The sequence below is a fragment of the Scleropages formosus genome, chromosome 3 (genome assembly GCF_900964775.1).
Source record: "Scleropages formosus chromosome 3, fSclFor1.1, whole genome shotgun sequence".
NCBI lineage: Eukaryota > Metazoa > Chordata > Actinopteri > Osteoglossiformes > Osteoglossidae > Scleropages > Scleropages formosus.
The window spans coordinates 23,386,523-23,407,643 of NC_041808.1; the positions used below are offsets into that span (position 1 = coordinate 23,386,523).

Sequence of the window (21,121 nt, forward strand, 5' to 3'; positions counted from 1 at the left end):
CTTCCATCATAAAGCCTCTGCAGCTGATACAGAATACCATTTTATGAGTTGCTTTTGACCTGGCAAAGCTTTCCCCATGTATCACCCCTCCTCAATTCTCTCCATTGGCTTCCCGTACCTACCTGCATAAGTTCAGCACTCTGGTTATGGCCCAGAAGACGGTCGAAGGACCCCAGTACCCGCAGAACCTGATCACTTGCTTAAGCTCAGCAAGAGGGCTGTGCTCCTTCATCTGTGGTCCTTTGGTGGTCCCACTAAACAAAGGTCCACAATAGAAGTCTGTAGGTTCTCAGATTTGGCCCTAATATGGTAGAATGAGCTCTCTCTGCCCCTCAAAGCTGCCGAATCCATTCTAGCATTCAAGAAGGATCTGAAACTCATCTCTTTCAAACCCATTTCTCTCCTAATCTTCTGAGAGCTACATATATGGGTACAACACCATCTGCTATGACTATGTATGTATTTGCTATTTGAATGTCACCTCTACAGACAGCTACCTGAGGGATATGAACCAGCAACATAATGGAATCAGAGAAGCTGTACATTGATAATGTGAAGCTTTGTCTGTTGTTCATGCACTTTGCTTACTCTAAGCTGTGCATTGCTTGAAAGAAAGACCACGTGCTGAGCACACACAATGTAAATACACCCTCGGTAAATCACAATATATCGTGATACGTCATATGCAGTACTTCTTCCAACTTTAGCTTCAGCTGAAATAAAACACCTCAATTCCCAAAACGGACAATATAAACACAATGCTTTATGAATGAATTTAAGATGATGTCATTCTCCTATTTTCAGGCCAAAAGGAGCACTCCTTCACCGTGTTTTGGCTTTCCTCAAAGCCGTCTGTTCTGACACAGTTACTGATTGCTTACTGTGATTTTACTGTGAGCAACTTCCTCCCTGAGTAACACTATCCAATTACTCTGGGTAAGGACTTTTTTCCCCCAAAGCAATTTCTCCCACACTCTCTCCCGACACTGCACATACTGTAACTGCCTCTCTTTAAAAGTAGTCTGTCCTCCCCAGAAACAACCTCTGTGTGAGACTGGAGCCTTGATAAGGGAGAATGGTTGATGGAGGAAGTGCCTGCAGAAGACAGCATTCCTCCTTCATACCTCACTGTACCAGTCACAGGCAAACAGGATGCCACGATTTGGGGGGTACTGTAGCTCGCCTCCTCACAAGAGCATGAGGCCACCAGCAAATTATTCTCACACCTGCACTAAAGGAGGCAGTTTTTTTGCAGCAGTGATTTTAATGAATCATGCAGGCGCTGAGACACAACAGAAGCAGGAAACTCCACGGCCCTGTTAGGTCACGGCTAGACATCAGGTTTCACTGCGACACCACAAAGTCACACATATGAGCAGCATTAATGGGAAACTGTTATTTTTTTTTTTTTAAAACTTTTCTAAACCAGCAGCGACAGTCGAGACAAAGCATCATTGTCGATTCCTTATCCAAAAATGTCGCCCCATTGATTTTGCTACAAAATCACCATCAGCGGGAGGCCATAAAGTCAGTTCATCCTTCACTGGTTTTCAAAACCTTGTTTCACAGATAATGTGTCATTGTTAGGAAAGTATGAAGATTTTTCAACCGCACAGCGGCTCAGTTGGGCCAGCAAAGACAAAGCACAAAGCCGCTTATGGAGCAAGATGAGAAGAGGCCGGCAGTGACAGTAATCCTGCCCATTCACCCAGCTCAGCTCAGCTCTGCTCGGATGCCCCATTCCTGCACGCTGGGATTGCATAAGTTAAAATGGGTGATGACTCTCAAACATGCTTCCAGCCATACATAGTTAAGTTTAAAAAGTGATTCATAAGGTCTCCAGCTACCACTGGGCATCCTCTCTGCAAAACTGACAAATTCATGAGATTTGTCCCATACAAGGAGGACAGCAGACAAAGAGAACTGTTTTCCAGAACTAATCTCACATGCCATCCTTCTTGGGAACTTTCTTCACACCACTTCAAGTTTGTTAGTTTGTAACTTGTTTGTGTAGGAGAGCGCTCTGTTAAAGCTGTGTTCTTTGTCTAAAAATTTTGTGTCATTTTCACATCTGAAACACATGTCCTCAAACTGTGAGAGGAAACCAGAGCTCCTGGAGGAAACCCATGAGAACACAGAACATGTAAACGCCGTACAGAGTGAGCAGATTCAAACCCACATCCAAACCCAGAGCCCAGAAGAAGAAGTGAGGCACTAGTGCTACCCTCTTTGACCCTGGGGCCACCCTACCTATGCAGCATGTAAATACCTGTGCTCCAAAACTAACAAAGAGAGATAATGCAAATGAAGTTGGTCCATTTGATCTTTACTGATAGAATCCTGAAAAAATCTTCCACCCCATTACCATGTGCATATGGGATTACAGCACAGATGTACCGGTGGATGTTGCCTGAAACTGCACCTGAACTTCTCAAATATGTTCTCGTGAATGAAGTTGCAGCCAGTATGCTGCAGAGCTGGACGCACTCACCGCTGCGCTCTTGCCCGGGAAACTGAAAAAGGCGTCAGGACCGACTCTGTGGGGCGCGGCCTTCAGGACAGACAGCAGCTTCACAGCATGAGGGGGCTGGAGGAGAGAGTGCACTCAGCACGCCTGACTGCATATATACAAATAGAGCAACATACAGCAGGCCTAACAGACACATACACGCACATAGTCATCTTGGACCCGATAACAAACACAAAGACTCAAATTTGTACAGATGCACACACATGCGCACAGACACACACACACGGAGTGTGTCCCCTGCAGATGCTCTGTGATGTTCTCCTGTGCCACTGCTGATACCACATTAGGCCAACCATAGGGGAAAAAAAATATCCTGTTTTACATTTGTAGAAATCTCATGCCTGTTTGAAGGCAACATGAGCTACCGTAAAGTTAACATTTCAAACTTTTCTCACGTGAGCTGGGGTTGCTGTATGTAGGTGAAGAAAACATACTATAATCCCTAACATAAACAGGCACAACTTATCTAAAGGGTATAATATGCATTGAGCGCACCTATAAGACTGAATGGCACACGTAAGTCATTTTACACACAATGCTGACATCCCCAAACTACACACTATATAATTTACATTGAGTTTCTCTCTAAAACAGAGATTGGTCATGTCATATAAAACAAAAAAAAACATGACAAGCGTGAACAACCCACTAAGCTGAGAAGATGACCAGTGAGCTACTTGTTGGCACCCAACTGTGACTCTTCCCAAACAATACATATTAAAGCCTTTTTGTTAATTTTGTTGGGAGCACGTTCCCCCCCCCAGCCAAGCAGCCCACCTTTATAGCAGCTTATTTCAGCTGAATGAAGAATGCTTAGCTACGGAAATTAAATATGACAAATTTATCACAGACAGCCAGAAGACGAGATCAGTGGCATTACGTAGCACATATATAAAAGACCTACAGTGAAATGACTGCTGCATGATCTCTAAGATTAGGTTTATACCATGTTCCAGGGGAGAGTGTTGACATGCACGTATGAGTGAGACAAGGACACGTGCAGTAGGTGACATACCCAGCATCCGTTCTCTCCTTGCAGCTTGCTGACCAAGAGCTTCAGCTGCCGGACGGTGATGCTATAGCGGGCCAAAACCGCCAGGACATCTATGAGCAAGTCTGCCAGCGAAAGCACAAAGACAGGGCAATGACACGACAGCGTTCGGAACAAGGGCACGTCACTGAGGGTTGACATTCTAGAGGAGAGCATGCACGGCGCATTCTTTATTTTACTCCCTTTCGATCAGCAAAAATTGTACCTTGGGAATGTGCTTGCAAATGGCACTGTCTATGCAAATACTTTTGTCCTCTGAAAAGGATCAAGGTGTCTGACATTGTTTACCACATTTTGCTGGTGTCTGACAGTGAGAAGGCCAGACTTCAGTGGTGACAGAAAGAGGGATTCCAAGGTCTCACTGTAAAACCTTGGAATATTGGATTCCTGTGACACTGACATGTGACTGAAGCATGTAAACCTGAGTCCTGCACGCAGCGCGACTCCCGGATGTTGTACCCAGGGTCAGAACTAAGGCAAATCTAACTTTGTATATCCCCAGCAGATGGCCTTTCCAGTCTGCGTGTAGCTATTTGGTTTCTAGGCAAATACTGTGGATATTTACATTAAATGAAAAGTCATCAGACCCATTGAGTTTTTTACTAATTTCTCACACAGACTCTCACTGTGCACTGTGAGAGATTAAGAGGTGGACGGTGAAAGTGCACAGTATGACAAAGAGCAAAGTTCTTTGGAATTTACACAACTCTAATAGCTCCACATTCTTCTTTAGAGAACAAGTAATGCGGAGGCACTTCCAGTGCTGCTCACCCCAAACCATGGGTGGAGAGATCACACCAGGGATGCAGGCCCTGGGTCCAGAGAAAAACACATACCTGCAACCGTGCAGTGAGCTTCATGGATTCGTGCCAGCACCAACTCCATGAGGCCCACCTCAGTGCAAGCCTGCAGGTTGCGGGCACTCTTCTTCAGGATGGCTACAAAGATGCTCCACATCTCAACTTGGCATGTGGCCTCGCACTGGTCCAGCAGCTCCACCATGCAGCCCACGCTTTCCGCTTCCTGGATGATGAAGTTCACCTCCAGGTCGAACTGGCCACCCACCAACTGGGAGGGAAGAGAGCGGTTGCTGTGTTAGCAGGATGGGAGGTAAGCGGTACAAGTGGTCACCACGGGAAGGGTACACTCTGACTAACAGAGATGTGGGCTGACCCCAACCACAGAATCCACAATCACCGCAGAATTGGTGAAAAATATAGCCGAAAACACCCACCCATGTATCGTCAATAAATGCTTAGCTAACTCAGGTTTACCTATCCTGGAAGAACATAGTATACCAGGGTTTGAGCAGGATGCCAGTGCATCATAACACTGCTCTTTCTTTGCTCTTTCTCTGTCACACACACACAGTGCCCCTATGTTGCCCATACTGAAAAAACTTGCAAAAAAAAAAAAAAAACTTGTAAAACTCAAAATGAACGAATAAAAAGCCTATGACCAGTGACAAGTGCCAGAACTTACGATGTGATAAGCTGAGAAAAAGAACAATTAGAGAGTTCTCCCTAAAATCACATACAACAGACCAGTGAGTTATCTGCTGCCCAGAAGAACAACTTGAGGAAGATTAATCCACAGACGAGACTGTGAGGAGGAGACAACAGCAAACAGTTAAGGTCCCTCTGTCCCCGCCTGGATATGCACATAGCGTCAAGCGGCCAGAAGCCTTCAGTCACAATGGTGTCCCACGTCTCCTGCAGCCGCCGGCAACATGCCCGAGATTCCAGGAACTGGTGTAAAATGAGGAAAGAAACAAACTGAGCAGCCTTCCCCACCAAACCCATCAGATCCTTCCTAACCACAACAGGGCCTGAGATAAGTAGTGAGCTCCAACAGATACAGGTGTTGAGCACACTTGTGTTGCGCACAGTGGTTGCCGTGGAGCTTTAATGAATGCTGGTTGCTGTGAAAAGGGCATTAGGGCGATTTATGACAGCAGCCCCGTCTTCAGTCTTTGTGTGTGAGGGAGAAAAACAGAGAGAAAGAGAGCAACACAACAGTTACCTGACAGTGTATCTGCTATTGAATTCATAACCTCTGGTAACAGAAGAGCAGTGAGTAGGTACAGCATAGTCATTAAGCTGGGGACACCAGATCCCAGCGTTGAGCCTTCTGGAGGTGTCGTGGGCTCAATTCGATGAAACACCGATGAAGGAAGGTGCCCACTTGACAACCCCAGGGAGGTGCTCGCAGTGATCTCTGGTGAGGAGGGTAGCGCACAAACACACACTGCCTGAAACCGCATGTCCTGAGCGGAGCCGCAGCGAACCGGAGCTTAACCTGGCAACACAGGGCGCAAGGCTGGAGGGGTAGGGGACACACCCCTGAAGGGACACCAGTCCACCGCAGAGCACCCCAAGCAGGACTCAAACCCCAGACCCGCCAGAGAGCAGGACTCAGTCAAGCCCACTGCGCCACCGCACCCCCCCCCCCGAGGAAGGTAGCATTCATTCATAATATGTGGTAGTCTGCAGGTGGATGGAGACATTCTGAAGCGATATGGGTGATATGGATAGTTAGTTAAAATCAAATAAGATGATGGAATGAGGTAGTTGGTATAGGTATTGAGAAGAAAATGAGTACTGTTGGCATGGTTAGTTTGTGTCCAGCCCCCATAATTTTAGCACAAGGGTTTTAACTTCTTACCCTGTATATTATTGTACAGTTACTGAATGAAAGTGTTTTTTTTTTTTTTTTTTGTCCAAGACAACTATGGTGCAAAGTTGGTTTCAGGGGTTGACCAGCGACGTTGAGTCAGTGGTGATCTTTTGTTGATAAAAATGTCACCCATTTCCATGTTATCGCCAAAATGTTTCTTAACTGTAGCATATATGCACCATGTTTCCAAGTTTGCTAAACTTTTCGCTGTAATACAGTACCACTGAGGTACAGCAGTCAGTCAAAGACGTTCTGCAGCTGATGTCCATAAAACCTGGCAGGAACCGCATCAATTTATAGAGCTGGCTAACTTTTACTGGAGCGATTTAGGGCAAGTACCTTGTTCAAGGATACTACAGCTGGACGTGAAAATTGAACATGTGACCTTTGGGTCCAAAAGCAGCAGCTCTAACCACTATGATAGCAGCTGACCCTCCACACACCTTAGGTTAACAAGGTGTACAGTTTCGGAATCGAGGCGATGCCTCAGGAACAGGGATTCCTGATGTCAGTCAGTCAGAGACACCACGTGCTAAAAGAGAACTCAAAGATTGGGAAAATGTACCAAAAATGGCTCTATACCGAGTGGCACTTTGTGCTCTTTCACGGTCTTAGGAAAAGCAACAGAAAAGTGCCCTTTCTGTGTGAAGAGTGATGCATGGGACCCGATGCTCCTCACCAAACAGGGCTGCAGGATGTGGCACCAAGCAAAGACCTGGGGAGGGCATGCAGAAGCAGCGCCAACCCCCTGCTGCGAGCGCTTCCCACATCGACTGGTTGGTTTCCTCTTGCATCAGACGAAGAATCTGCACGTGATGCCTAATGACACGTTCTCTAACATGGCAATTCGAACACCACCACAGCATCATTTAGCAAATAAATTCCAGCAGCATTAAGCATCAAATACATACTCCACCAGAACCTACCCTGCTCTGTCCCCTAAAAAATACTACCAGACACAAGGGCTGAGTGAGCAAAGTGTGCAGAAATCAACATCGTTACACTCCTATAGCGAGACGGATGTTGTTCATGCAGCAAACTGCTTCTTCTAGTTGTGGTTTTAACGCTCTCTTACCTGTCAAAACCTTCGGTAGTGTGCAGTCATTCAACCGCAGCTCACAGACGCGTGTGTCATCAACTGACCCCAGACCCACAGTTCAGACAGGTAGTGTTCGGCATGGAGCCCCATAGCACCACAGCTCGTTTGTGTTCTTCTCCCTCCTGATGAAAACATCCACTACCTCAGCATGTCCCTTCTACACGTTTCTGAATGCAGCAGGCACTCATGACAGCGACGGACGGATCGAAAATCCGTTTACGGAGACTTTTACTGCGATGTTTACAACACCCCCTCTGGAATCTAGTTGTACTTCACACTATTTTACCACTGGAAACCCGAGATGTTTGCAATTCGTTCACCTGCATCTTCAGCGTTTCATTTATTCCAAGTTGGCGCCAATCATGAATTGTCACCGAAAGTGGCGCTGAACACAGCGTTCAGCTGTACGCCCAGCTCAGCAATCAGCTTGCTGTTGTGTAACCCGTGGTGTACATGTTACATGTGTGCCCATCTACAGACAAATATGTGTCTGCATCCATCTGTCGCTGATGTACCTCTTTCCAGTCTGAGTAACAAGTCACTTTGGACGAAAGCGTCTGCTCAAAGTATAAATGTCAGTGCAACCTGTCGTTTTCTCAGAGTGTAAGTCACCCTGGAAGAGAACAATGACATGTGGGCTCACTTTAGCAGGTGAGCACAGACAAGGTCCGGGAAGACTGCCATCTATACAACTGAGCTTCACTCACACGTCAAGAAGATCCAGAAAAAATGGGAGAAGTAATGAAAGCTCCGTCACTGAAGGTTGCTAAGTTATGGCCCAGTTATTCGTTTCTGTACCAGCTGGCGGTCAGTGTGCTTCACCACCACCATTGCAGACCACATTTTGCACAGCACAGCTACTGAAAGCCAAAGTCTGCAGGCTAAAGGTCCAGAGTGGTTTTGTGGATGAGAAAAGAGGCGCGTCGCCCTAAACTTCACAGCAAGGGGCTCCTGTGTGCTCCACTTCAACACAGCGCTAGAGGTAAAGAAAGAAATTACTGCACAGTGCCGCTCAAAGGAGCCCATGGGAAAAGGACTTATTTTAGCTCATTTCAATCACTTCCTCCAGTTTCATCAGTTTAACTAGCAGCCCGGCTCAGGTCCCGCTGAAGCACAGTAAACAGGCAGCTCCGGAAAAGGCAATTAGACCCACAGCTTGGAGCATGGCCCCGAAAATAACTGCTCCGAAGAACGACTGTCACAGACTGAGCTGTGACAGGCAAGTTGGTTGCAAGGAATCAGTAAGATGCCGGCAAAGTACCATCAATGAAATGCTGAACCTTGCTGCTGTTGTTGCCTGTCACATGCATTTCACCTTGTATTGTTATATTGCGTGTTCTGGTTTAGTATTCCATTTAACACTTTTTGTTTGAACTAGATTGGGTGCCGGGAAAGGCCTACCGGTATCTGTCCGTTTGTCATTAACTAATAATATTTCTTTTATAAAGGTATGGCAGGTATATGTAACTGGTTGTGGAGAGTGAATGTATTTATTGTTTTTAGAAGATCATTTCTGTAGACTTTTTCCTTACCATGCAGCTGTCTGGTATTCTGTTGTGTTTGGTACCCTGTGTTGTAAACCAGATGGAGTGAACTATTTGGGGTATATCTAGGTGGGAGTCCTTGGGCACAACCAACTAGGCAGGGGTGTTTCATTGTGTAGTGTGATAAATGTTTTTATAAGTCGTAACGTAGGGATATTTATAGTAGAAAATGTTGTGTATTGTTTGTATGTTTTAGTATTTATGTTGGATGTAATTTTTGGGGAAATGTACTTTGGAATAGTTGAGGCTGTTATGGTATAACCAGAAGGGCGGAGTTACTGCTATATAAGTTTGTATTAGGGCACTAGTGGAGAGGGTGAAGTGATGCAAACTTATGTAGACAGATTCTCATGCAGTAAACAGGAGAGCTATGCATTGATGTTGATACAAGAGGTTAAGCCCATGGCTCATAGGCCTCATGTTCCTTGTAACTTAATGTTTGTTTTGTACTTGGTTGGGGGTTAATGTGTTTTGAGGATTACCTTTTAGTAAAAGAAAATAAACGTTTTTGGTCCAACTACTTCAATTCTCCACTGCTGCTTCCATCCGTCGTCCATACCCACCACAACGACACAGACACATTACACACGACGGCACCGTCCGCACCCCCATGTCTCTGTGTTTCGGCAACAGTTACGCATTCGGCCACATGAACTCGCCCCGTGTCTCCTCAGAGTCGTGGCGCGTGCCTATATTCATCGGTAACTAATACCTACGCCGCTCATGTGCAAACACTCCACACTCCACTTCTGAGCATCAATACTGGATGCATATCAATGAAGCCAAAGTACACGCTGTTCTGTGCTTGGCACACATCCTCAACATACCAGTCTCTGGATAATCCATCCTCTTTAGCATGACACACATTTTACCGAGACCTAACACGTGAAGGACACGTCACCCTTAACGGGTTTGTTGCTTAGAATTTCGGGGAAACATTGTAAAATATCCCTATGAAAGCGACACAAGGTGAACCACAGTATTTTACCAAAGCAACAACATGGGGGGAGCCGCCTCCAATTGACTTCAACACGTTTATTATTAGTGAGCGATTTCAACGTGCACGTTTACTTGTAGTTTATCGTTGTGCAGGGCTCACGGGCAGCCGAACCACCAGACAGCAGACCAGGAAACATTTCAGTTGAACCATCTCTCCTAGGAGAGACATAACAGGGCTCTTAGAGCCTCTCCGCTGCCTCGGGGCTGTTATCGGAGGAAGGAGTAACAGTCCGTCGGGGACGGAAGGGCGGTGGGCACCGGGAAACAGCAGCAGGCCTCATTAGGCGACTCGCCTCAGGAGATCTGAGCTCACAGAGCTGCGGCGGACCAGCCAAGAGTGGCCCGTAAAGGTCTTAACTCCAATCCAAGCTAAGAAAGCTGGGCTGTTCTATGACACATTCTGCAGTCCAGTGAACTGAGGAAGACACCCAGGATGATGAGAACATAGAGAAGCAGTTGATCTGTGGTTTTGTACAGTATTCTTTCAGGCTGTATGCAAATGAGATGCATTTTTGTTCAATAACAAAGAGTTTGTTCAGCTTTGCATTCCAACTCCATACAATCACTCAATTTTACACAAGTGCAGATGTTGTGCTCCAAAGTGACACCTGATCCACTTCCTGGTTCTGAAAAACACGGTGCGAATGAGCCAAAGCAGAGCGTTGACAGCAGCCACTCCCCCGTCATTGACCCAAAGCGACCACCCTTTGACATTCCCACCGAAATCACCCGACAAGGGAAAACGCACAACACAGTGTCGCTGTTGAAGCAGCTAATATTTCGCTGACTTCACTGACAAGTAAGAATGAGGAGACTCCAGAAAACCTGAACATTAAATAAGTTAATGCATCACTGACACACAGCTGGTGATGACCGCAGACACCATTGCACCTTGGGGACATGGCCGAGAGAACCGCGAACTCGTGGAATTGCAGCATGAAGGCGCAGGAGGCACAACACGGGCCTCAATGTGCCTCCGTTTCCCCATGTGGCTCTTTTAATACAAATCGGTAACATCCAGTGATCCAGTAACCCTTCGATCACCTTTATGTAGTAAGAGGTTCTCAGTATGAAATGTTTGACGTCTCTTATGCTGTTCAGTGTTATGTGGTTTGAGGTTAGTAATTGCTTTGCTGTCATCATAAAGCTGGTTATGCCTTTTAATAGTGGTTAAAGTCTGCTGAAAACAGGAGCTCCCTCGTTCACACACACACACACACACACACACACACACACACACACACACACACTGCTGCTAAATGTCACCTTGTACTGCTGACCCTAGAGAGGTCAAGGGGCCCTTGGGAGCCAATCGTTTCCTCCCACGAAGTGAGCACTGCCAATGGCGGGAAACTGTTCTGTTTGCTGAGACCCCCAGCTGGCTCTGGTAGCTAACTGGTAACCGATGGCACAGAGCTCAAACAAGGTTGAGGTGGGAAGCAACCCCACAAACAGTATCGCTGCCCCATATGACTTTCTGGGACCTGTCCTGCACCATTGTTCTGTCATATCCGCTTCCTGCAATTCACCAGCTGTGCTGTCCACGATGTTCTCCAGCACATTCTGCGGGGTCCGCGTGTCCTTCCTGCCGGGTGTAAACATCTCCTGCATAGTAACAGTGTGCAGCTCCTGTGCATAAAGTACATTTCGTTAAAAGAGACAAAGACACAGATAATCTGGCATATAAAACAGCTGGATAATCAGGGTCACTGCGGGCTAAGGCTGCCACGATGCAGAGACAATTCATATCAAAAGTGGCCTCAGTCAAGTGTTTCTGCTTTGTCCATGAAACATGAATTTGAAATGTCCAAAGCATGGAAAAAGCAGAGCCTGTGGAAAGGACATCATCATCATGATGCCTCCATTTGTCTGCACTTCTTGCTTACTGTGCCTAGACCCAAACTGAAAAACATGACACATGAGTGTGATTTCTATGTGTTCAAGCTACACAGTTCAGAGAGGGAGTGCATTTGTCACACTATCATGGGTGGGTGGATCCCCGGTGCACCACATCACGTTTCACATCTGCCCGCTCTGCAATGGTGAACACAGAGACACAGGAGGAATTGCGCAGGATACCAAGCATCCTGGAAATGAAGAGGGTGAAAGGAGGAACCCCTGCCAGTGACTAATTTCTCTCTCTCTCACACACACACACACAGCCTGCACTGCGCTTCAGTGCCACCAAACACTCTTTGCTTTACTGCATGACCCTAAAGGTCACCCAGAAGGGTCACATCTGGCAGTCCACAACAGCTTAAGGTGGGCATGGGGTCAACTGGAATGGCCCACATTAAACAGCAGCAGGTAAAGTCCACCGGAGCTCCCAAATATAGATGAATTTGGTGCTACACTGTAGACTCTGCACTCTGGTAGGCATAGCTAGCAGACTTCAGTGTGAACTTGCCTGCACCTCTTGAGCAAGCTATGAAACATCAACGTGTGATTAAGGTTCCATTTGATTTTAAAAAAATGCTGTCTGACACAGCACTACTTGTGTTGCACTCATTTCCTGAGAGCCTCTGCATTGCCAACAACTTGTGGTCTGACAAACAAACCAGATTTTACACTCAACATTTCCTGTGTTCCCATATGCATACATATAGTGTGTGTGTGTGTGTGTGTGTGTATATATATATATACACACACACACACACACACACACACACACACACACACACACACACTATATGTATATGTGCGTGTGAGCAAAACCTGTTCTGGGCACCCAGCATCACACTCAATGGAATGACTTTGAACCATCTACTCAGGAGGCCAAAACCTAAGGACCTCTGCAGAGCCATTTAAAATGACATGCAGTACATAAGTGTACTTACACTACAGACATCGTGTATGAAAAATGACAGGAGACCTACAGTATGCAGGAGCCATGCAGCTATTGTCACACTAGTTATTACATACTGAACCTCTTTTTTTATATCAGAAAGGATAAAGAGGCACCGTGTTCAAGTGCTTATGAGCTCAACTTCACTGAAGCAGCTATCAGACGACATCACCACGATAAAAAAAAACTCACTGAACGGGAAGTGGCCCTTTCAACACAGCTGCACACATGCCTATTTTCAGAGTTCAACAAAATAATTATTATAAGCAAACAGCACTTATGATAACCTCCTACAATAAGTGAAACTGCTTTCAGGACAGGGAGCTCTAACCTTATAAGCACAACAGGCCAGAAACACTCACTGTGACTAATACGAAGGACACCTTTCAGTCTAGGAAACCAAAAAAAAAAACACAATAAATAAATAAAAATTTTTAAAAATGATACCAGAGGCAGCAGCACTTTAATTCCACCCCACATAAGCCCAGATATAAAGGTTCCCTGTGGCGTGGCCTGCTATTCCAGAGTGGTGATGGCATGAAAGTGAAGATTAGGTAATGAGGTCAATGAGGTTTCAGACCCGATAAGGACACTGTATAACGGCAGCAAATTAAAATCACACACGAGAAGATCACTGCTCCCACACAACAGCAGAGGCCCATTTCAACAGGCGATGTTCTTTCTGCTTCTGCACATTTCTGCAGGTTTGAGACATCATCTGAAGGACTGTAATTGGAAGACTTTCAGCGTCAGATACAAATACCACTTCGACATGCTGACGCACGCATTCGCGCTTTCTAAATGCACTCAGACTAAGTTTGTATATTAAATAATTTACAAAAAGATGCAGGCAGTGCTAAAATAGTGAATATTAATAGTTTGCAAGAAAGTGCCCCAACAGCAAAAACCCCTCCAATTAGAACATTTCTTTCTTTCCAAAGACGTTTCTTTCTCTCGCACCAAGAACCGCTGCCTCGCGTCAAACAAACTCCTCATCTGCGGGAGGGCTAAGAGCAAATGTGAAGCGGGAGTAAATGTTAATAAGCGCTCCAAAAACGATGACGAGTTGCCTTGCCATCGGTTCAAGCAGAACAGCAAGACGGGGCAGCGAGTCTCACCCTGAGGACAGCATGCAAATGTCAGAGCAGCAGAAGAATTTGTAAAAGAAGACAATCAATCGCTGGAAGGAAGACAAAAATAATGAAGAGGAATTTAACCTCACTCTATAAACCTTGGGTATAAATCAAAGGCGCAGTAGGGTATAATTTGTTTACTGAATATTAAAATGATTTGTTTCACGCGATTGTCATGCGTGGCGAGGAGAGGACCGGCAGCAGCGGCTGACCATTTGGGCCACGTCCTTCATCTCCGTACAGAGCGTCCAGTCACAGCTGTTACACGGCTGCGGAGTGCACCTCTGTCTGATACAGAGAAGCGTATCGCAGTTAATGTGCGCGACAGCACTAATCCTGGTACCGTGACTCTAGAACGAGCAGATCTCCCTCCCTCTCCATCTCCAACTCAGGCTCAGCTGAGGACATGTGCTGTTCTGCCTGCAGCACTGTAGAGGCACCCTGCTGTGCTCAAAAACTGCTGTGCTGGTGGAACAGGTACATATCCTTTTTCCCTGGCAAGTTCTGCTATCAGAGGCAACATTCAAATTCAATTCATTATTTCATCAGCATCAGCACCATCGCCATCGCCACGGAAGGGAGTCTTTGCCACCCACAAGACGAAACTCTTACACGGCTGATGCAACCAGCACAACTGCCTTTCACAATGACTGACACAACAAATCGTTCAGAATGAAACATGAAATTAATACGCTTTAATGTTTATTTTCCTATTTTATTTGCATGTTGCTCGGTGAACACCGTTAACCCGAAGTGACACACAGTATTAGTGTCATTTATGCTCATGGAAATTTTTACAAAAAGAAGCACCACCTTGCTCAAGGGCAGTACAACATCAGCAAGGGTGGGGACTTGAACCAGCAAACCTCAGGTTACAAGCCCATGTCTTTAACTACTTCGATCTGTAAGGATGTCACTGACATGCATAACAAATACACTTGATAATGTAATGGCAATATTTCCAATATGGCAGCCTGTTCAGAGGTATAGATATAATACAATATACACACAAACACATACACACACCATCTGAAACCGCTTGTCCCATATGGGGTCGCGGGGAGCCGGAGCTCAACCCAGCAACACAGGACGCAAGGCTGGAGGGGGGAGAGGACACACCCAGGACGGGATGCCAGTCCGTCGCAAGGCACCCCAAGCGGGACTCGAACCTCAAACCCACCGGAGAGCAGGACCCGGTCCAATCCACCGTGGCACCACGCCCCCGTTAATCCAATACAAATATTTTGTATTATACAATAATATAAACATAATAAGGCAAATAAGCAAATGAAAAATGATAGACTTTGCTGTATCATGTGGCACTATTAAGTTGTAAATCATAGCTGGGTTTGAAATTATTAAGCAAAACACTACAAATATGCTAGATCATTCTGGAGTCCTATACAAGCGCAGCTTATCAGTTTGTTAAAAGAGCCAAGATCCCAAAAGGGCAGCCCAGAGGCACTTAGAAAACCTTGATCGGTTCAGATAAAAAAAAAAAAAAAAGGCTCACTGGGGTTGTGATTCCTTGGAAACTCAAAAGAATAACGACAACATAAACAGGTCCGTAAAAATATTTCTCCCCTTTGCTTCTGAGATGGTGATGTTAACACTATGAGATACTCTGCAACATAAAATTGGGAAAAAATTGATAGTTCTCCCCCAGAACGCAACTGACGCACCTCAGAGGACATGATGGAACTATGATTAGAAAAGCTGTCCTGCAGTCACAGAGGTCGTTAAGTCCTGTGCATCAACAGCCTCCGTGTGTACGAGCATTCGGAAAAACTGGTGTATAACGTCTGACCTCCTAGTTGTGAAATAAAGGTCTGTATTTTTAAAGAAAAAAGTAGGAAGCAGAAGACAGACATCCATGTAATCAATTAACCTTGATGGACACACCAAAAGGAGCTGGTTCCACAGCTCTGCAACAACTGCTGAGACCTAAGGATACTGGTGCAGACCTAGCAGACTCCTCACCTCCAACACATTTATATTTATTAAAAAAAAAAAAAAATTGTATATACAGTATATATAATTATATACATCACACACACACACACACACACTGTCTGAAACCACTTGTCCCAAACGGGGTCACGGAGAGCCGGAGCCGAACCCAGCAACACAGGGCGAAAGGCTGGAGGGGGAGGGGACACACCCAGGACGGGACACCAGTCCATTGCAAGGCACCCTAAGCGGGACTCAAACCCCAGACCCACCAGAGAGCAGGACCCAGTCCAACCCACCGCACCACTGTGCCCCCTGTCTAATTACATATATAATATAAAATCATATATGATTTATATGTATGTGCTAAGCAAAATGTGTGTGTGTGTGTGTATGTATATAATAAGTACATACACACATATATATTATATATATGCTGAACAAAAGTCTTCCTAATATGAAAAACACAATTTAAAAGAATACCTTCAGCTCCCAGGTGTGAAATGCCATAGTAGTAGAATACAGAAATGTTGATCTGAAACATAGACCTTTGCCCACAGCTGGGGGTGTGATCAGTTCAGACGACATCACACAATGCAACTTCTGTCACTTATGAATTTGTCTGAAATATTGTTCAGGCTGCCAACACTGAAAATCCCACTATCAAGAGCAGAATATGGAGCAATCCTTGCACGATGGCAACGGGTGCTGCTCGGACCATATTTGAAACTAACGTGATGTTTACATGAACCGCTGAATCCCAAGATCACAGCTCACATTCAGGCCACTACTGTACGTTATCTGTCCTCTGACTCTAAATGTGATCGTACACCCCAAATCTTACCCCCCTGGGTTTGTGGAAACACCAGGATGGTGGGTGACAGAAAGCCTTGAAGCTGAGCCAACGGGGTCCAGCGGGACACGGTGCACAGACTCTGACGGCATTCAGACACAAGCTGGAGTAGCTGGGGTCTGCAGGGAGGGGACGGCGAGGGACACGTTGGGAAGACAGGCATCAACCCCCCACCCAGAAGGTCCAGCAGTTCAGCATATGCCCTACACAGTGCCACAGGCAAGAAAAAGTGAGCAGTGGGGGCCACCCCCTGGGTGGACAACGAATGGGGGAGGGGAACCATCTCTCCAGGGCTTCAGCTTCAGCTTCGTTTCACAGCATCAATTCCGGTTAACAACATCTCTATTGGTGCAATTCTGAAACTGTTCCTACTCCGACTACGCTCTGCACAGCTTTTCAAAAGAACCTTTAGGAAATGTGGTGTGGCATTACATCAGTTTACAGTGTACGGCAGCACAGGAAAGAAAGAATTTCAACAAAATTATGAAATGCGGTGGAATTAGGAAATGGAATCATACTGCACAATGCACTGTTGGAAAAGAGTAATCATATTTGAAACAGACTGTTTTTCAATTCCCCCCCCCCCCACATACACACACACACACAGCTTCTGAACCGCTTGTCCCATAGCATTTCAAACATTCTTAATTGGTGCTTACTTTAGTGCAAAATTAGGTCATGCTCAGGATGAAACAAATGTACTTAGCCAAGGACAGCAAAAAGAACAGGTGTAACAAGTATACATCTCACACACACACACACACACACACACACACACACACACACACACACACACAGAGTGAAACCACTTGTCCCAAGTGGGGTCGCGGCAAACCGGAGCCTAACCCAGCAACAGGGTGCAAGGCTGGAGGAGGAGGGGACACACCCAGGATGGGACAGCAGTCCATCACAGGGCACCCCAAGCGGGACTCGAACCCCAGACCCACCAGAGAGCAGGCAAAGGCCAAACCCGCTGTGCCACCGCACCCCCTCGTGTAACAAGTAACTCACCACAAATCAAAACAATGGTTAGTGTAAGTGTAATTCGTGATTAGTGGCAGGCAGTTTTAAGCAGGTTACAAACATAACTGTAAGCTGACGATGCCATTCATGCACTTCTTTCATTACAAGTGTCAGTCTATTTTTGGAAAAGGGGGGAACCTCTCTCTCTCTCTCACACACACACACACACACACACACACACACACACACACACACACACACACACACACACACACACAGTGCCTTTCTGCTCTGAACCTTACTGCCACGTCCCACAGCATCCCCCCCTAAGAGGCGAAGCGAACTGTGACTGTAGGCTGCGAGGACGCGCTTCTCGCCCAGTTTTATTTATACTCGTGGGACAGGAGTGCGAGAGGTCCGGGCCTAGGCGTGCACTAGGTCTGTAGCGCATCCATCCCCAAATTTCACGAGACACAGGAGAAGACCTGTGAGAGAAGAAGAAACACTACGAAAACCCTATTCATATTATTTCATTGCTTAGCTGATACTTGTATCTGAAATGACTTTGAGAATTTGAGCCATTTATACAATTTAACTGGAGCAAGGTGGGACAAGCACCTTGACCTTGCTGAAGGGAGGAGTGGGGCTTGAAGCAACAGCCTTCAGGTTACACAGCAGGTCCGTCTCCTTAGCCAGTACGTCACCTGTTATCCCTGGAGGCGGTTACCATGGTACACATGTGTGTCTAAAGTGGTTCCAGAGCAACACCAAAGAGAAGTACAACTCTACTCAGCCAGAACACAGCAGCCTTGCAGAAGAACTAGGCGGCAGCGGGACAGATCATGAGATGGCCGAAGAGCAGAGAGCATCTCTCGCCATGAATTTACCGGGCTCGTGACTTCAGTAAGCTAAGGCCAGCGCGTGCTTCTTTCGCCGTACCACGTCATTTAGCCGCCGCAGAGCGTAACGCCTTTGAAGCCGAAGGAGCTCAGTGCGGCACGCGCTCAGCGCGCCACAGTTCCCGCCCGTTGTTGAGAGCGCGCTGCCTGCTCCCGCGCGCCGCAGTGATGCTGCCGCTTGAGGCGGCTCTGCGTGTCACTGTGTGTGTGTGTGTCTGAGGGAGGACAGGGGCTGTAACACACACACGTTCTCCTCCTTCTTCTTGTTCCGTCTCCTCCGGGAATACTAGTAGTAGTAGTGTGTCAGTACGAGCGCTTCAAAAATACTAATTATCTCACCAGACTGAAGACGGTCTCCACTAGATCCTTGTCAGGAACTTCTCCAGCTTCCACCAAACCGCGAAGGACGGCAAATTTCATCTTGATTCCGCGGATGGGAACTCCGGGACTGAGAGACACCGCAGCATGAGCATCCCCGACACCCGTCTCCATCGGGACCGACGTCCCCCCGTCCTCCTGCCGCGCTCCGCCGGCGCTCCGACACGGAGGAGCAGACTCTCCTCCAGCTTCCTCCATTATGAGAAGAGCGGTTTGCTGCGGCGCCGCGGGTGTCTCCTGAGTCCTGCGTGTCACTGTCTACCTGAACCGAAGGGGCCCCGGTGCCGGGAAACAAACCGAGTACAACCCGTGTGAGGCTGAACTAACTGTGCGGCTCCCGCGTCTGTGTCTGGTCTTGGCAAAGTTTTGCCGGTGTTTCGAAGAGCACCGCAAGCGTGCAGGTGCGGGCTGCTTGCGCTCTTTTCCAGTAAAAGCAAATGAAAAATAATAAAAACTTTTTAAAAACCGCCGTCCTCTATTGACAAAACTCCGGTTCCGTCACTTTTGTCTCTGAAAGCCATTAAAATTAGGTGTCCAGGTGTGACCCAGCCGCCACCACCACCAGGCAGCTGCTGAGACTGAAGCGCTCCGATGCCACACGCACAAATACTGCGCTCGCGCTCTATCGCTCTCTCTCTCTCTCTCTCTCTCTCTCTCTCTCTCTCTCTCAGATACACAAGTGTGACAATTTCAGGTGTTCCAGGTATGTCACGTGCGTCAGGAATCGGTCTCCAGCTGCCTTCAGTCCCGTCGGCGCGCCTCACATCCTGCTCGCGCCTGCCTCCGCCATGACGGTGGAGCTCGAGGGACGCGCATGCGCAGTGGGGGGTCCGCGCAGCCCACAGAGACTCCTACAGGTGTGTCACCCAGGTGCGATGGGGCGCTATGCTCGTGCCTAGCGGTTCAGGAAAACAAGGAGGTTTGATCGATTACAATTTATTCATTTATCTAACTCTCCAAAGGGAAATATAGTGTGAGGGTTGTACACGACTTAACCCCTTCTATACATTTAGCTGATGTTTTTCCTCCAAAGCAACTTACAATTATTTACCCCTTAAGGCAGGGTAATTTTACTAGAGTAACTTAGGGTAAGTACCTTGCTCAAGAGGACTATAGTCAGCAGTGGGGATCAAACCTGTGGGTCCAAAGACAGCAGTTCTAACCACTATGCTACCAGCTGTTCCTCTTATACAGCAGGGTAATTTCCACTTATCAATTCTGGGCACGTACCTTGATCAAGGGTACTACAGGAAATGGGATTTGAACCCAGGCCTTTCAATTGCAGGGTGAGAGCGTTAACCACTACGTAATCCTAGGTCCCTACCAGACTGAAATTTTTAGCCAGACCAGAGTTCCCTTTTCATTGTAGCCCATTTTTTTAATAGAGCTGCATGGTGGCCCAGCAGGTAGTACTGCTTCCTCAGAGCACCTGGGCTGCATGGACACAGGTCCCAGTCTGGGTCAGTCTGCGTGGAGTTTGCCTGTTTTCCCAGTGTTGCCGTCTGTTTCCTCCAACAGTTCAAAGAGTGAACTGGCAATTCCAAGCTTTGTTTGTGGGACTACCTTGTGATGGGATGCTGGCCCATCCAGGCTGCATTCTAACTAGCCTCGCACCCTGCCTATCTGGGATTCTGGGATAGGCTCCGGACAACAGCAACCCCAAGCTGAAGAAGCAGTTAGGAAAATTAGTATGTTTTCATACTGTATATGTATTTGTCAGAAGACATTTTCTGCTGCTTTTTACTGTTTCCATGACCAGATCCCAACCTTTGAGTTCTCCTCTTTGGTAACATAATTCCCACAGATGAACAAAGTATGGGAACAATACATTGGATTCAAGTTCAAGTTTATTGTCATAGGCACAAGTACCATGTACAAGTATCATGAAATTCTTCCTGAATGCTCCTCCACAGACTATGGACAAAGACAGAGACAATAGAACTCCTGCACAAAGAAAACAACAACAATGACAGTGAGTAGTTCAACAGCAATAGCAATAAATAATGGTAACAGTAATAACAATAATGCCAGCTGACAGTCAGAGAACTCAGAATGAGAATGCTTAAAGTGACAGTGTAATTTACCGATGTGCTTGGGAAGAGCAGGATTAAAACTTATGTGAATTTACGAGAATAAATAAGGCAGCACAAATGTTAGTTTTGGGGTCTCTGGTCTATTTGTACAAAAAGCACAACCAGTAA

General features: G+C 46.6%; 1 protein-coding gene across 1 annotated transcript in view; it reads right to left on the bottom strand.

The window, feature by feature from the left end:
* LOC114910190 (lipopolysaccharide-responsive and beige-like anchor protein) overlaps window positions 1-19,160 on the bottom strand; it is an 84,707-nt gene extending 65,547 nt beyond the window's left edge. The window contains exons 1-4 of the mRNA XM_029250165.1: window positions 18,882-19,160; window positions 4,418-4,649; window positions 3,546-3,646; window positions 2,492-2,587 (exon numbers count right to left, since the gene is read on the bottom strand). Coding sequence (XP_029105998.1) covers window positions 2,492-2,587; window positions 3,546-3,646; window positions 4,418-4,649; window positions 18,882-19,118 — 666 coding nt within the window. The 5' untranslated portion in view covers window positions 19,119-19,160. The remainder of the gene's footprint in view (window positions 1-2,491; window positions 2,588-3,545; window positions 3,647-4,417; window positions 4,650-18,881) is intronic.
* Window positions 19,161-21,121: the final 1,961 nt, after the last annotated feature.